Here is an 18,207-nt window from a genome sequence, read left to right as displayed (position 1 = left end):
TTTTGCTATGGATAAACTCACCCCCACCACAGGGATGTGGAATTTCCACCACTAGCTCTGGGTTGTAATCTCGAGACGAGTACTGCCTCAGTCACTTTTTTACCAATTTGCGCTGACCAACGTGGGTGAAGTATGGTCAAACAACCCGGCCCATCACTGCCGCACCTAATTCACGCCCCCCCACCCCCCCGGTGGCCACCAGCTCTGAATCCATCATCCAGGGGCATCGGCTGGGATGGGGGAGGAGGAGGGAGGCTAAGAATTACTGGGTACAAACGGGGGGACGCCTTCTCTGGATCTGACAACCCCGACTCCGTTGGGCATATCAAGCGTTGATGAACAGGAGACAGCTTTGGGGAAAGCACAATCGGATCTAATTGGACACGGTGCTCGGTCACGGTGCTCGGTCACGTCCTCCAGCGTTCATGAAGAACGCGATGTTGTCTCTGGCTTAAAACGTCCTGGCCTCGCGCTTGATTCACGATACGGGGGCGGAGGGCGGGGCAAAGGGAGCGGTGGGTGCAGGGGCGGAGCCAGGATTTCAGGCCGGGGTGACATTCAACAAATTTTAATTTCAAGAATGATTAGAGAGTCAGGCTGTTGAACTGGACGCCATCGGTTGGCGACACACTCTGACAATGCAGTTGCACGGAGTCCGCCAGACCGAGTGTCGTACACTTATACGAGGAATGTCACCCCTGTCACCCCCCCTGGCTCCACCCCTGGGTGGGTGGAGTTGGCAGAGGATCGGGCGAGACCGAGATCACCAATTGAGGTGGCCACTCGCAGTGGCTGCGCTTACCAGAAATGTGGTGGCCTTACAATGAGGTGAGGTTCACGGTTAATTTAAATGGTTGTGTTCACGCTGTGCCAGCGTCGAGTTAATGGCGGTGTTGTCAGTGCTGCATCGTGAATGTGTCAGTGCTGAGTCAGTCCTGTGCTAATGTTGATTCAGGGCTGCGTCAGTGCTGTGTTAATGCTGTGTCGTGGGTGTGTCAGCCCCGTCTGCTGGCCCGGGTGAGATATACGTGCGTGAAGGGAAGACCTCAGCCATGGTGTCGTGGAAACCACTTCAGCTTGCGGACCAGCGAGGGATTCTCCTCGACTACAGCATCAACGTCCGTAGCGCCAGCAACAAGTTTACGAGTACGACCCAGGCAGCTTCACACGGCAGCCTCAACCCTCAACACTCCAGCCTCAACTCTGACCCCTAACCCTCAACACATCAGCCTCAACGCTGACCCGTAACCCTCAACATATCAGCTTCAACTCTGACCCGTAACCCTCAACATATCAGCTTCAACTCTGACCCGTAACCCTCAACACTCCAGCCTCAACTCTGACCTCTAACCCTCAACACACGAGCATCAATTGGGACCCCTAACCCTCAACGCTAACCCCTAACGCTCAACACCAGCCTCAACCCCAAACCCCAACCCCCAAACCTAGCCCCTAACCCTCAACCCTTTACACACCAGCCTTTACTTGATGCCCACTCACGGCCACCACCAGTGACGATTACCTGAACCGGTCCTGGGCCTCCCCCAGGTTGACTCAGTCTCAAATGACTACTTGGTGCGGTGTGTAAACATCGCCACTGGGGAAACAATTGCGGCCAGGCGTGGTGCTGACTGCCCGCCTTCATAGGTGCCACGCTAAGAGCACTTGCCCCAACAGTCTATTAAGGCTATATGGGGATCTTTGTTTTTGTGTGCGTGTGCTCAGCGCTGAATGTGAGTGGGAATGAGAGCATGGTAATGCTGCCGAATCTCACGCCGAGTTCCAAGTACACGGTGAGCGTGTGGGCACGCAACGGCGCTGGGCGGGGGCCACCCAGCACTGAGTACACCTTCAGCACACTCGCATACGGTGAGACTCGCAAACACACACACGCATACATACACACACACACCGGGTACACCTTCAGCACACTCGCATACGGTGAGACTCGCAAACACACACACGCATACATACACACACACACCGGGTACACCTTCAGCACACTCGCATACGGTGAGACTCGCAAACACACACACGCATACATACACACACACACACCGGGTACACCTTCAGCACACTCGCATACGGTGAGACTCGCAAACACACACACGCATAAATATGCACACACACCGGGTACACCTTCAGCACTCGCATACGGTGAGATTCGCATATATACACGTATACAAGTACACACATAGATACACGGAGTACACCTTCAATACTCTCACATACACATACATAAAGGCAAAGAACCCCCATATAGCCTTAACTGCTAGCCAGCACCTATGAATGCCATACACTCATACACACACATACGTGCACACATACATACACCGGGTAAACGTCTGCACTCTGGCGTACAATGAGACTCGCGTACACACACACACGCACATCGTCAGCATCCCCCGTGTTGACTCCACTCCGTGATTATTCCCGACCTGCGCAGATGTAGGGGAGCTGGAGGCCATCGTGGTGATCGCAAGTCTCCTGGGCCTCTTCTTCCTCGTGGTCATCATGCTGGTGTGGGGCAAAGTTCAGGGCAGGTGCGACCCCAACTACCATGACCCTCACCCTGACCCTATAGCACTCACACTAGCCATGACCCTCACCCTGACCCTATAGCACTCACACTAGCCATGACCCTCACCCTGACCCTATAGCACTCACCCTAGCCATGACCCTCACCCTGACCCTATAGCACTCACCCTAGCCATGACCCTCACCCTGACCCTATAGCACTCACCCTAGCCATGACCCTCACCCTGACCCTATAGCACTCACCCTAGCCATGACCCTCACCCTGACCCTATAGCACTCACACTAGCCATGACCCTCACTCTGACCCTATAGCACTCACACTAGCCATGACCCTCACTCTGACCCTATAGCACTCACCCTAGCCATGACCCTCACCCTGACCCTATAGCACTCACCATAGCCATGACCCTCACCCTGACCCTATAGCACTCACCCTAGCCATGACCCTCACCCTGACCCTATAGCACTCACCCTAGCCATGACCCTCACCCTGACCCTATAGCACTCACCATAGCCATGACCCTCACCCTGACCCTATAGCACTCACCCTAGCCATGACCCTCACCCTGACCCTATGGCACTCACCCTAGCCATGACCCTCACCCTGACCCTATAGCACTCACCCTAGCCATGACCCTCACCCTGACCCTATAGCACTCACCCTAGCCATGACCCTCACCCTGACCCTATAGCACTCACCCTAGCCATGACCCTCACCCTGACCCTATAGCACTCACCATAGCCATGACCCTCACCCTGATCTTATAGCACTCACCCTAGCCATGACCCTCACCCTGACCCTATAGCACTCACCCTAGCCATGACCCTCACCCTGACCCTATAGCACTCACCCTAGCCATGACCCTCACCCTGACCCTATAGCACTCACCCTAGCCATGACCCTCACCCTGACCCTATAGCACTCACACTAGCCATGACCCTCACCCTGACCCTATAGCACTCACCCTAGCCATGACCCTCACCCTGACCCTATGGCACTCACCCTAGCCATGACCCTCACCCTGACCCTATGGCACTCACCCTAGCCATGACCCTCACCCTGACCCTATAGCACTCACCCTAGCCATGACCCTGACCCTATAGCACTCACCCTAGCCATGACCCTCACCCTGACCCTATAGCACTCACCCTAGCCATGACCCTCACCCTGACCCTATAGCACTCACCCTAGCCATGACCCTCACCCTGACCCTATAGCACTCACCCTAGCCATGACCCTCACCCTGACCCTATAGCACTCACCCTAGCCATGACCCTCACCCTGACCCTATAGCACTCACCATAGCCATGACCCTCACCCTGATCTTATAGCACTCACCCTAGCCATGACCCTCACCCTGACCCTATAGCACTCACCCTAGCCATGACCCTCACCCTGACCCTATAGCACTCACCCTAGCCATGACCCTCACCCTGACCCTATAGCACTCACCCTAGCCATGACCCTCACCCTGACCCTATAGCACTCACACTAGCCATGACCCTCACCCTGACCCTATAGCACTCACCCTAGCCATGACCCTCACCCTGACCCTATGGCACTCACCCTAGCCATGACCCTCACCCTGACCCTATGGCACTCACCCTAGCCATGACCCTCACCCTGACCCTATAGCACTCACCCTAGCCATGACCCTGACCCTATAGCACTCACCCTAGCCATGACCCTCACCCTGACCCTATAGCACTCACCCTAGCCATGACCCTCACCCTGACCCTATAGCACTCACCCTAGCCATGACCCCTCACCCTGACCCTATAGCACTCACCCTAGCCATGACCCTCACCCTGACCCTATAGCACTCACCCTAGCCATGACCCTCACCCTGACCCTATAGCACTCACCCTAGCCATGACCCTCACCCTGACCCTATAGCACTCACCATAGCCATGACCCTCACCCTGATCTTATAGCACTCACCCTAGCCATGACCCTCACCCTGACCCTATAGCACTCACCCTAGCCATGACCCTCACCCTGACCCTATAGCACTCACCCTAGCCATGACCCTCACCCTGACCCTATAGCATAGCCATGACCCTCACCCTGACCCTATAGCACTCACCCTAGCCATGACCCTCACCCTGACCCTATAGCACTCACCCTAGCCATGACCCTCACCTTGACCCTATAGCACTCACCCTAGCCATGACCCTCACCCTGACCCTATAGCCCTCACCCTAGCCATGACCCTCACCCTGACCCTATAGCACTCACCCTAGCCATGACCCTCACCCTGACCCTATAGCACTCACCCTAGCCATGACCCTCACACTGACCCTATAGCACTCACCCTAGCCATGACCCTCACCCTGACCCTATAGCACTCACCATAGCCATGACCCTCACCCACCTAGCCATGACCCTCACCCTGACCCTATAGCACTCACCCTAGCCATGACCCTCACCCTGACCCTATAGCACTCACCCTAGCCATGACCCTCACCCTGACCCTATAGCACTCACCCTAGCCATGACCCTCACCCTGACCCTATAGCACTCACCCTAGCCATGACCCTCACCCTGACCCTATAGCACTCACCCTAGCCATGACCCTCACCCTGACCCTATAGCACTCACCCTAGCCATGACCCTCACCCTGACCCTATAGCACTCACCATAGCCATGACCCTCACCCTGATCTTATAGCACTCACCCTAGCCATGACCCTCACCCTGACCCTATAGCACTCACCCTAGCCATGACCCTCACCCTGACCCTATAGCACTCACCCTAGCCATGACCCTCACCCTGACCCTATAGCACTCACCCTAGCCATGACCCTCACCCTGACCCTATAGCACTCACACTAGCCATGACCCTCACCCTGACCCTATAGCACTCACCCTAGCCATGACCCTCACCCTGACCCTATGGCACTCACCCTAGCCATGACCCTCACCCTGACCCTATGGCACTCACCCTAGCCATGACCCTCACCCTGACCCTATAGCACTCACCCTAGCCATGACCCTGACCCTATAGCACTCACCCTAGCCATGACCCTCACCCTGACCCTATAGCACTCACCCTAGCCATGACCCTCACCCTGACCCTATAGCACTCACCCTAGCCATGACCCCTCACCCTGACCCTATAGCACTCACCCTAGCCATGACCCTCACCCTGACCCTATAGCACTCACCCTAGCCATGACCCTCACCCTGACCCTATAGCACTCACCCTAGCCATGACCCTCACCCTGACCCTATAGCACTCACCCTAGCCATGACCCTCACCCTGACCCTATAGCACTCACCCTAGCCATGACCCTCACCCTGACCCTATAGCACTCACCCTAGCCATGACCCTCACCCTGACCCTATAGCATAGCCATGACCCTCACCCTGACCCTATAGCACTCACCCTAGCCATGACCCTCACCCTGACCCTATAGCACTCACCCTAGCCATGACCCTCACCTTGACCCTATAGCACTCACCCTAGCCATGACCCTCACCCTGACCCTATAGCCCTCACCCTAGCCATGACCCTCACCCTGACCCTATAGCACTCACCCTAGCCATGACCCTCACCCTGACCCTATAGCACTCACCCTAGCCATGACCCTCACACTGACCCTATAGCACTCACCCTAGCCATGACCCTCACCCTGACCCTATAGCACTCACCATAGCCATGACCCTCACCCACCTAGCCATGACCCTCACCCTGACCCTATAGCACTCACCCTAGCCATGACCCTCACCCTGACCCTATAGCACTCACCCTAGCCATGACCCTCACCCTGACCCTATAGCACTCACCCTAGCCATGACCCTCACCCTGACCCTATAGCACTCACCCTAGCCATGACCCTCACCCTGACCCTATAGCACTCACCCTAGCCATGACCCTCACCCTGACCCTATAGCACTCACCCTAGCCATGACCCTCACCCTGACCCTATAGCACTCACCCTAGCCATGACCCTCACCCTGACCCTATAGCACTCACCATAGCCATGACCCTCACCCACCTAGCCATGACCCTCACCCTGACCCTATAGCACTCACCCTAGCCATGACCCTCACCCTGACCCTATAGCACTCACCCTAGCCATGACCCTCACCCTGACCCTATAGCACTCACCCTAGCCATGACCCTCACCCTGACCCTATAGCACTCACCCTAGCCATGACCCTCACCCTGACCCTATAGCACTCACCCTAGCCATGACCCTCACCCTGACCCTATAGCACTCACCCTAGCCATGACCCTCACCCTGACCCTATAGCACTCACCATAGCCATGACCCTCACCCACCTAGCCATGACCCTCACCCTGACCCTATAGCACTCACCCTAGCCATGACCCTCACCCTGACCCTATAGCACTCACCCTAGCCATGACCCTCACCGTTACCCTATAGCACTCACCCTAGCCATGACCCTCACCCTGACCCTATAGCACTCACCCTAGCCATGACCCTCACCCTGACCCTATAGCACTCACCATAGCCATGACCCTCACCCACCTAGCCATGACCCTCACCCTGACCCTATAGCACTCACCCTAGCCATGACCCTCACCCTGACCCTATAGCACTCACCCTAGCCATGACCCTCACCGTTACCCTATAGCACTCACCCTAGCCATGACCCTCACCCTGACCCTATAGCACTCACCCTAGCCATGACCCTCACCCTGACCCTATAGCACTCACCCTAGCCATGACCCTCACCCTGATCCTATAGCACTCACCCTAGCCATGACCCTTGCCCTGACCCTATAGTACTCACCCTAGCCATGACCCTTGCCCTGATCCTATAGTACTCACCATAGCCATGACCCTTGCCCTGACCCTAGTTAAACTAAACTAAAACGCCATAATAGAGGTTTTTGGGTTAGATCACGTAAATATAAATGTGTCATTGAACCCACCACCACCTGACACAGCCAATTAGTAAGGTTTGTCACGTAAACAGAACATGCACACCGGTGTGTTGGTGAGGAAATCCACAATATTTACAATTTGAGTACGACGTTTCGCCGGTAATTACAACTGGCATCATCAGTAGACAGTCAAAAACCTCCTATGGATAGTAATAATAATAATAGAGGTTTTTAGGCGAAAGCCTACGTGTTAAACTAAACTAAAACTACTTGTTATTTTACCAGGTAAGACACACTGAGCTATATAGCTGTTTTTTAGAAGTGACCTGGCCACAAATGATAGCCCAATTAAGTGGATTATCACGTGCAAATTTATAGCAGTCAAGTACTCTAAACACATGTTTCTAAATGTGGAAGGAAAAACTGGATGCTAATGCTCAGCCCGAACGATATCCTTGCTCTTAATCCAAACCCTAACACTAACGTTTATTCTTAACGGTAAACTTAAAATACAGTACATCTCCTATCCAGTCTCATGCTCTCACACTCGCACAAGATCCAGATCTAGATCTATCTCTCACAGCTCGCCCTAACACATGGCCCTTTAACTCTCATCGTGTCAGGTTCAAGGAGCTATGTTGGCCTAATGTCGCGTCGCCCAAAGAAAGCAAGGCCCTCAAAGGCCTGGTCTTCAACAAGGTACCCAAGATCTCCCTTCCGCACAACGCCATTCGTGGGGAATCCGCGCGTTGTGCTCTCGTTTACGCTGGAGCGAAGAAAGCACGAGGGGCCGCTCGGGACGTTGGGCACGAGGCCCACGTCCCTGGCACCGTTCTTCCGGCCCCACGACAATTTCTCCTGGGTGTAACTTTAGGAAATTGTCGTAGGCTTTTATTTGCCTTCTCGACCCAGATTAGACGACGAATAAAAGCAAGATTGTGGCTGAACTGAGACTCAGGAACGTCATAAAAAAATCTCACAGGTTAATAATACGTAATTTTATGTAGCATCATTCATGCTAATAGCATCCCATAACGCTGTACAGTAATTATATATATAAGGACCGTATCCTATATACAGCCACTATCAAGCGAATGGAAACTCTATTACCAAGCAAAATCTAAAACGAATAAACTTTAGGAATAGGTTTTACCCTTTTAACTGGCACAAAAAAAAACTGACACCTTTATTCAAGGCATCATGTTTGCAATAACCACAACACAAACAGTCAAAATGCAAACAAAAAAGACAACTCTGATAATAATATGCACTGTCCTTGAATTTAATTGGTCCACACCCGAGATGGCTTTTTTTAGAGCCTAGTCTCCATTGGTGTTGGACCAGAAGATGCCAAGGTGTCAGTTTTTTTTTTGTGCCAGTTAAAAGGGTAAAACCTATTCCTATATCTTGTTACTGGCAAAGGAGGTCTCATAACAAATAAACTAATTAAGAAATGGAACCAAAACAAAAAGCGCAAACAACAACAAAAAGTTTATCGCAAGGTTGCTACTTTGAACTAATGTTACTGTAAACCTTTGGTTCAGAAGGCCCAATGGTCGATGGACTTAAGTGTTACTTTGGCAATCAAACTAATGGACTACCTGTTTCTAAAATAAAGTTTTGTTTTACAGCCAATGACGTGTGAAACATATTGGCTTGTTCTTCATTGCCATTACTGCCACACATGTTTTAGCATGACAGATAATTATCTGTCGAGGATAGTTTAAAGTTGAGTTAAATCTGTCCAAGTTTTCAGCATAATATTAAAATATATGCGTAACAAGTTCATTATTCACCTGTTTGTGTGAATAATGCAAATCTGTTTCTTCACAGACACCACGGTAGTGTCTGACCTAGATCTGTTTAACACATTTCTGTTCTGAACAAGTTTCTGGAAATTTTTAAAACACGTTTTGATGTCATGGCAAGTGACTTCACAGCTAACCATGTACAGTATATACATAACAAGAGATGACCACAGACTAAATGTTAATTTGAGCGGGAAATTGTCTTGAAAATGTCCTCTGCCCCCCATTCCTCCCCCATTCCTCCCCCATCAGCAGGCGAGCTCAGAGCCCATCAGCCCTGTGAGCCAGAATTCCTGGATCTGTGATGCCGAACCGAACATCATTCAGACGGAAGAGGAGTTTCCTCTGAACTTTGAGGAGCCCAGAGAGAAGTGTCCCCCTGAGCAGACCTCCCTCCCCACACCTCACAGCAACAGCAACGGCGGTAGCAGCGGCGGCGGCAGAGGCAGGGGCAGTGGCGACGATGAACCGTACTCGTCCATATCCCTCGTTGACCACGGCGCCAAATCGACACCTCTCGCACCGGCAGCACCGATTCTGCCGCTACCACCACCGCCGCAGTCAGTGCGGCGCTACATCAACACCGTCGCTCCCTCTTACGAAAACCTCATGGGGGGTGACGGGCAATGGCCGGCTGCATGTGACCAACCGAGGCCCGGTGGCAGCCAACAACGAGAAAACGAATTTGGCGGCAGTGGTGGTGGCAATGTCGATGTTGGGGCCGGCTATGGTAGAAGGGGCATTTTTAGTGGCGGCGGTGATGGTTGTGTTGGTAACGGTGGAGTTGGTGTTTCTGGTAATGGCAATGATGGTGACAATGTTTTTGGCGGCGGTGGCAGCGGTGGTGGTGGCAGCGGTGGTGGCGGTGGAGGTCGTCGAGACATGAGGCATGTGGAACTGTTTGTGGATATGGAAAAAGTGTTGCTGCTCGACCCGGACACGGCAGAGAGTCCCACCGAGCCCGGCATGGTGATGAGCTACCTGCCGCAGTCGGTCAAGGACCCTGGTTACATGCCCCAGTGAGTTCCTCACCCCCCCCCTCGTATTCCCCAGCAACAGTTCTTGTCCCACTCTATTCCGATGGTGCTGTCGGTGCCATTCCATGAGACAGAGAATCCGTTCGCAGCTCCCATAGGGGAGTGCAACCCACCCGTGTTAGAGATCAACCCGTGGAAGTGGATCTCATGGAACTACTTCTGGGATCCTTTCAGGTGCGGGTCGTGTTCCACTTGACGGATGTGTGAACAGTGGGATGGCAGTGTCATTTCAATCCGTGATGCTATTCCAGAAATTATTTTGGTACACCACTTAGATCTCACCTCACTTTGTCCTCATTTGACATATTTTGTCTTCATAGGATTATAGGAATATACGGAATAATAATTAAACGACTTATGAATGGGCATACCTTGTACTCGAGTGGCCGTGCCTTAAACAGATAATCCCGAGTCCAAGCCAGTCTAGCAAACGTTCCAGAAATGTTTTTAGATCGTTTGGCTGCAACTATAAATTCCCACATAAGTCACTTCAATGAGCTATCACGTGTGGTCAGGTCGCCTCTGAAAAAGGGCTGAAAGCTCAGTTGGCTTTACATGGTGTATAAAATAGTTGTTTTTGTATAGTGGGATGCTGGGGTGGAACCTTCACTTCCACATGTCCCTTTGGCCCCCCACCCATGTACTTCCGTCCCCACCCACGTGTAATTCCCCCCCCCACACCCACGTGTACTTTGGCCCCCCCACCCACGTGTACTGTAGTCCCCCACCCACATGTACTGTTGTCCCCCACCCACGTGTACTGTGGTCCCCACCCACGTGTACTGTGGTCCCCCACCCACGTGTACTGTGGCCCCCCCACCCATGTGTACTGTGGCCCCCCCACCCACGTGTACTGTGGTCCCCCACCCACGTGTACTGTGGTCCCCCACCCACGTGTAGTCTCCTCAGCGGTCTATCACGATGTGGCTCACACAACAGGCCTACTGGAGGAGCTGGAGCCGGGCCCGGGTTAGCGGGCCATGAACGAGGCTCCGATGACCCTTACACTGGACCATTGATTATGTTTTTAAGTGTTTTTTTTTGCTGGCAGCTAGCAGCGTGAGCGTGCATATTTTGTAAACATTTAATATGTAATGTGAAAGAATCTTGTCTCAGGATCCGGGGAAGTGGTTTCTAATTGATAGAGCACCTTTAAAGATGGTGATGCGTTGTGAAGTAAGACGATTGAATCATTCCAGGTTAAAATTGAGGGGTGCCTTAGAAATTATAACCCACGGAATCTCATTGTCCAGAAAGTGGCCTTCTCTTAGGCAAATAAAATATATTTTTTATTGAATTAATTTCATGACCATCTGTAGAGAAATGAAACAATATATTTATCTACATGTGCAAATAAAAAAACTCAACACCCATCAATAACCATGACTTAAAAAGAAAGAGGATATAATAGGCGACGTTTCAAGCAAAGGCCCTTCTTCACAGCACATAGAGAGCCCAGAAGAAGGCCCATTGCATGAAAAGTCACCAATTACAGTGAGGGAAAAAAGTATTTGATCCCCTACTGATTTTGTACGTTTGCCCACTGACAAAGAAATTATCAGTCTATAATTTTAATAGTAGGTTTATTTGAACAGTAAGAGACAGAATAACAACAACAAAATCCAGATAAACGCATGTCAAAAATGTTATAAATTGATTTGCATTTTAATGAGGGAAATAAGTATTTCACCCCTCTAAAAAACATGACTTAGTACTTCGTGGCAAAACCCTTGTTGGCAATCACAGAGGTCAGACGTTTCTTGTAGTTGGCCACCAGGTTTGCACACATCTCAGGAGGGATTTTGTCCCACTCCTCTTTGCAGATCTTCTCCAAGTCATTAAGGTTTCGAGGCAGACGTTTGGCAACTCGAACCTTCAGCTTCCTCCACAGATTTTCTATGGGATTAAGGTCTGGAGACTGGCTAGGCCACTCCAGGACCTTAATGTGCTTCTTCTTGAGCCACTCCTTTGTTGCCTTGGCCGTGTGTTTTGGGGCATTGTCATGCTGGAATACCGATCCACGACCCATTTTCAATGCCCTGGCTGAGGGAAGAAGGTTCTCACCCAAGATTTGACGGTACATGGCCCCGTCTATCGCCCCTTTGATGCGGTGAAGTTGTCCTGTCCCCTTAGCAGAAAAACACCCCCAAAGCATAATGTTTTCACCTCCATGCGTGACGGTGGGGATGGTGTCCTTGGGGTCATAGGCAGCATTCCTCCTCCTCCAAACACGGCGAGTTGAGTTGATGCCAAAGAGCTCCATTTTGGTCTCATCTGACCACAACACTTTCACCCAGTTGTCCTCTGAATCATTCAGATGTTCATTGGCAAACTTCAGACGGGCATGTATATGTGCTTTCTTGAGCAGGGGGACCTTGTGGGCGCTGCAGGATTTCAGTCCTTCACGGCGTAGTGTATTACCAATTGTTTTCTTGGTGACTATGGTCCCAGCTGCCTTGAGATCATTGATAAGATCCTCCCGTGTAGTTCTGGACTGATTCCTCACTGTTCTCATGAGAATTGCAACTCCACGAGGTGAGATCTTGCATGGAGCCCCAGGCCGAGGGAGATTGACAGTTCTTTTGTGTTCCATTTGCAAATAATCGCACCAACTGTTGTCACCTTCTCACCAAGCTGCTTTGCAATGGTCTTGTAGCCCATTCCAGCCTTGTGTAGGTCTACAATCTTGTCCCTGACATCCTTGGAGAGCTCTTTAGTCTTGGCCATGGTGGAGAGTTTGGAATCTGATTGATTGATCGCTTCTGTGGACAGGTGTCTTTTATACAGGTAACAAGCTGAGATTAGGAGCACTCCCTTTAAGAGTGTGCTCCTAATTTCAGCTCGTTATCTGTATAAAATACACCTGGGAGCCAGAAATCTTTCTGATTGAGAGGGGGTCAAATACTTATTTCCCTCATTAAAATGCAAATCAATTTATAACATTTTTGACATGCGTTTATCTGGATTTTGTTGTTGTTATTCTGTCTCTCACTGTTCAAATAAACCTACCAATAAAATTATAAAGTGATTATTTCTTTGTCAGTGGACAAACGTACAAAATCAGCAGGGGATCAAATACTTTTTTTCCCTCAATGTATATACTTTTCCTTTCTAAAGGCCACATTGTTATTGACAAATGCGTTGAGTTTTTTTGTTGTGTTGTTATTTGTGCTTGTGCACCACCACTGCCGACGAAGTAATCACCGAATAATGTGTCTGCTCGTGGCGTTAAGAGGTTTTTTTTTTTTACCCACAGACACCTTCAGCTACTGTGTCGGTTGTCGCCGTTCTGCTGCGTTGCTCTCCCCGACGCGTTCTCGGGTTGGGGCTGCGTGCTGTTCGCCGTCTTTTCTGAAGTTTAGAAAATTTGAGTTCTTGAAAGAAGCTCCCCCCTCCCGGTTGGAGTGTGGAGCGAAAAGTGAGACGTGACACCCAACGGCGCACGGTAGGGTAAGGAAGAAACCCGAACCCTCATCTCGGAGATCGGCGCTTCTCAAGCGATGCAGGTCCGGTAGCCGTGGACTGAGGGGCTGTGCGTCTCGGTCTATCCGAGATGGCAACGCCAACCTCACCAATGGCCGCAACAACGATTTGGATCAAAATTCGATTAGGTGAATGACATTTACGGTCAGGAGCGATTTAATTATGTAGTGAGTCCAACTGAGTCACAGACGTCTTGGGAGCAGCACGTTTTATTAAACTATTTGCACCACATACTCCAGGCTGTTAACACAACACACTCTCGGCTGGTGACCACCCAACTAACCGCGCTACGGCGGAACTAGACGCGGTTCCACTATCCCGGTCCAGACCACAAGCTGGGTCCCGGACCGCGTGGCTGGAGGCTTCTGCAAGCTTGACGTGGATCGCCTGCCTCTCCAACAGTAAGAACCCCGAGCCCCTCAAAGGGCTCCCCCCCCCTTATATCGGGCCGGGTCGGGGCTGGCTCCGCCTCTTGCCCCGCCCACTTCGATCTCCCTCGCCCTTGCCCGAAGGCTCTCGAGAGTTCTTCTTGGACCACGTGACCACCCATTGGCCCCCTCCCCCGGTGGCCCCCCTCCAGTATCATCCGGTCACGTGTCCCCAGGTCAGCCAGAGTATCATGCCCCCAACGTAACCCCAGCTGGCTGACGCTCCCTCGCTCTCTCAACGGGAGCCACCGCGCTGAACCAGCGCTCACCCAAGCCCCCACTAGGGCTGGTACTACACCACGTGTCTAGGGTGTACACACAACAGGAGAAATCCCGCCGTGGCCTCGAAAGCCCAGTCGCCACAATTACATCACTGAAGTCTATTTAAGCAGATGCTCCTTTCGGTGTCGCCACACATAAATGTGTGTTCGTCCATCAGCTGATGGGCATTCCAGGCTAATATGCAGCAGTGTCTGTTAAAGCGAGCAAACCAAAGTCTCGCTACCTACGTTTCAATTCGTCGCTGCAGTGATGTCACTGGAGCGCTCTTGACCGCAACGTTAAATGCTTTTCTTCTGATTGTGGTAAGGACTGTCGGTTTAATGTTGATTGGGCCTTTAATGTTCTGACGCTGCTTTGTTGTAACCTCGGAAGTTGATTTTTGTGAGACGGACCGATCAGCGGAAATATTCTGTGAGCTAATGGGTCAGTCTGGCTCTGTAAGCACCACGTGTCGGTGTTCATTTGAGTTTGCATGCGTAGAAGCTTACGGACACGAAGAATAATACACAGAAACACAAGACATTCACCTACACATGCATAGAGAGACAGATTCACACAGAGACACATTAATGCGCACTCAGGCACACAAAGACACATGCAAAGCCACTTTCACACACATTCATACACATGGCGATACACAGAAGCTCACACATACGCAAAGACATACATGCAGAAGCAACTTTACACACAAAGATGTACACAGAAACACAGGCACACATTCACATAATAAATAGTCACACACGTAAAAGCACACGGACATATGCACACAGCTAGCAAGACACAAGCAGAAATCGAAGCTCAAATGTAGAGGGAAAACAAGCTTAGAAGCACACAGAGACAAATATCAAAAAGACGCATACACACAGATGCCGGAGATCAGAATCAGAAAGGGTTTTATTCGCCATGAAAGTTCGCACAGACAAGCAATTTACTTTGGCAGGACGGTGCATACATTCAACATATAGTAATCTTAAATCTAAAATAAGTGGTATACACACGGACACACGCATGCAGCCGTACCGAAATGTCTCAACAGTGTAGAAAGTAGGTTGTATATGCTGTACGGACCAATTTGTGTGGCAGATTTTTGAGTGTTGCCCCCTCGGTGTGCAAGGTGGGGTTTTCTCCGGGCTCACCGGTTTCCTCCCGCTGCAAACAACCCGCGTGTAGAGGGAGAGAGAGAGGGAGAGCACTCGCTACTGTGTGAAGCATCGGCCAAGCATTCCAGAGCGGGGACATCTCCTGTGAGGGTTCTGATAGAATGGGTCTCAGTGAGCCACACAAACTCGACTTAGACAACTCCTCAGTGAGCCACACAAACTCGACTTAGACAACTCCTGTCAAGGGTTCTGATAGAATGGGTCTCAGTGAGCCACACAAACTCGACTTACACAACTCCTGTCAAGAGTTCCGATAGAATGGGTCTCAGTGAGCCACACAAACTCGACTTACACAACTCCTGTCAAGGCTTCTGATAGAATGGGTCTCAGTGAGCCACACAAACTCGACTTAGACAACTCCTGTCAAGGGTTCTGATAGAATGGGTCTCAGTGAGCCACACAAACTCGACTTAGACAACGTCTGTCAAGGGTTCTGATAGAATGGGTCTCAGTGAGCCACACAAACTCGACTTAGACATCTCCTGTCAAGGGTTCTGATAGAATGGGTCTCAGTGAGCCACACAACTCGACTTAGACAACTCCTCAGTGAGCCACACAAACTCGACTTAGACAATGAGTTTGCCGTCTCGTGAGTGACTGCGAGCTCGAGTTTGCCCTTGAATTCGGGCTGCGCGCCACGAATGTTACGGGCGGCTGGTCTCGCCCGACAGGCTGGGGCTGACTTCCCTCCTCACATCGTCGCAATGCGAGCGGAGAGGAAATACTTCGCCCAAATGTGTTGCGATCAAAATGTTGTACCAACGACGACATTTCACGGCCGATTTGATGCATTTGTTTCTGTAACAGAGTTGCTGAGCATAGGGCCCCAAAATGTAACATATACCGGCAACAAACGGTACCGTTACCACAATTGTAATAGAGTGTAACGCGTTTGTTGCATTGAGTAAGGTTATTACCAACAGAGTTTGGTGGGGGGGGGTAAGGCAATGGGAGAGAACTCCAAAACGCAGCAGTGCGAGGGGAAGAGGCAGAAAGGGGCCGTCCATAAATGACGTCACGCATCTGGGGGGGGGGGGTCAGACATTTGTGACGAGGGGGGGGGGTCTGAGAAATGTGACGTCACAGCAAAATGCGCAACTTTTAATATAGACAACACGTTCTACTTAATTAAATAGACTTTTTAATAAACGTTTTCTCCTACAACATCAGAGTGCAGCGCCACATTAAATACGCACTACAATGACAATAGTTTAAAACGATTTGAAGCATGTTTTATTTTGGGGGGGGGGGGGGGGACAGAGCTTTGTGACGTCATATTTGAGGGGGAGCCTGACTTTTTGTGACGCCGTGTGACGAAGAGGGGGGGGTGAAAAATAGTGCAAAATCGCGTGACGTCATTTATGGATGGCCCCATGCCCCATGGGGGGAGGAATTAATGAGTGAAGTTCAGCAAAAGTGATTTTGACCTTTGACTCCGACCTCTCTCTGAGACAGATCTGCTGGCAGATCTTACTCGACTCGAGTAACCCGGCAGATCATGGAAACGCCATTTATATATATAAAAAAAAACTCGTGCTGTCCTTCAAGTTTGAGTTCTGGGAGATTTAAGACCAACTTGGGGCAGCTCGGGTGGTTGACAGTCCCATGGGAACCACGGTATTTGTAGCTCGGCTAAGCTCTCGGCATGGGCTTTGTGGTGGATAGTGATATGTTGCGATAGTAATAATCATTTGGAATATGCAGCTTGTGCATGGTTCCTTCGCTCTCAAAAAGAGACCGCGAGTGATTCGTAGCGCGCGGAAAACAACAGACGAACGCGGAAGGCAGCTGGCTGCCAACAATTGCCCGAGCTCTATGGCCCTGAATGCGAGAGGGAACTGAAGGAGCGCCCGGAGAAACCGCACCTGCCAACCCCACCCCCATGGGAGTCTTCTCATGTCCTGTAGATTTAACGTCTCTTGTGTGCGCATGTGGCATAGATTACAGCAGATGTATTCCAACGAGATCGTGTACGGTTTAGCTTCTTCCTGTATACGTGTATTTTGCCAAATATATAGCCACTTGCCATGCATGTGTATGTCTCTTTTTCAGTAGTCGTACTCAATAAGATACACAGCAGGCCGTGAGTGACCGATGTCAATTCTAATGATGTTCTGGAAGGACCAGAATGTTGAAATGTGATTCATCGTTGAAAATATAATAGATCAGAAATACATTTTAGACATACTCTTTGTTTTTTTCGGTAGTCACGTAGGTAAAAAATAAAATAAATGAAAAACAACTAAATTAAATCACGACGTTTCGGAGGCAATACAAGCTTCCTTCAGCAGGTGTAAAAAAGGGGCACAGCAAAATAACTGTACAGTTATTGCAGTCACGAAAGCTGCAAATCTGGAATACATTTTAGACATTTGATAAATTCTGAGAAATGTGGACCGTTGGCGCAGCGGGTAGTGAATTCAGCACACTCCTCTACACACCCAGCAATACGAGTTCAATTCCCAGCCGAGGCAAACAGTGGCGAGTGTTATCTGAATCAATGTTACCTCCCACTTCAACTCACACTATCAAGGTGAATTATGGTTAAACCCCCATAAGGAGCGGGGAAGCCTTTAATTGCGTTATTTTGGCCGGGTGGGTGAGCAACAATCA

At 50.7% G+C, this 18,207-nt stretch overlaps 1 protein-coding gene across 3 annotated transcripts in view; it reads left to right on the top strand.

The window, feature by feature from the left end:
* LOC116943623 (interleukin-31 receptor subunit alpha-like) overlaps window positions 1–17,622 on the top strand; it is a 50,551-nt gene extending 32,929 nt beyond the window's left edge. For 2 of the 3 annotated variants that reach the window (XM_032956645.2, XM_076066124.1), the window contains 5 exons: window positions 1,000–1,146; window positions 1,726–1,869; window positions 2,447–2,543; window positions 8,020–8,095; window positions 9,457–17,622. In XM_032956645.2, coding sequence (XP_032812536.2) covers window positions 1,000–1,146; window positions 1,726–1,869; window positions 2,447–2,543; window positions 8,020–8,095; window positions 9,457–10,227 — 1,235 coding nt within the window. In that variant the 3' untranslated portion in view covers window positions 10,228–17,622. The remainder of the gene's footprint in view (window positions 1–999; window positions 1,147–1,725; window positions 1,870–2,446; window positions 2,544–8,019; window positions 8,096–9,456) is intronic. The other variant, XM_032956654.2, reaches the window with a different exon arrangement.
* Window positions 17,623–18,207: the final 585 nt, after the last annotated feature.

The sequence above is a fragment of the Petromyzon marinus genome, chromosome 1, assembly GCF_048934315.1.
Source record: "Petromyzon marinus isolate PM22_M1 ecotype Great Lakes invasive population chromosome 1, UKy_Petmar_22M1.pri1.0, whole genome shotgun sequence".
NCBI classification, from domain to species: domain Eukaryota; kingdom Metazoa; phylum Chordata; class Hyperoartia; order Petromyzontiformes; family Petromyzontidae; genus Petromyzon; species Petromyzon marinus.
This window is presented reverse-complemented; position numbering and strand designations above follow the sequence as displayed.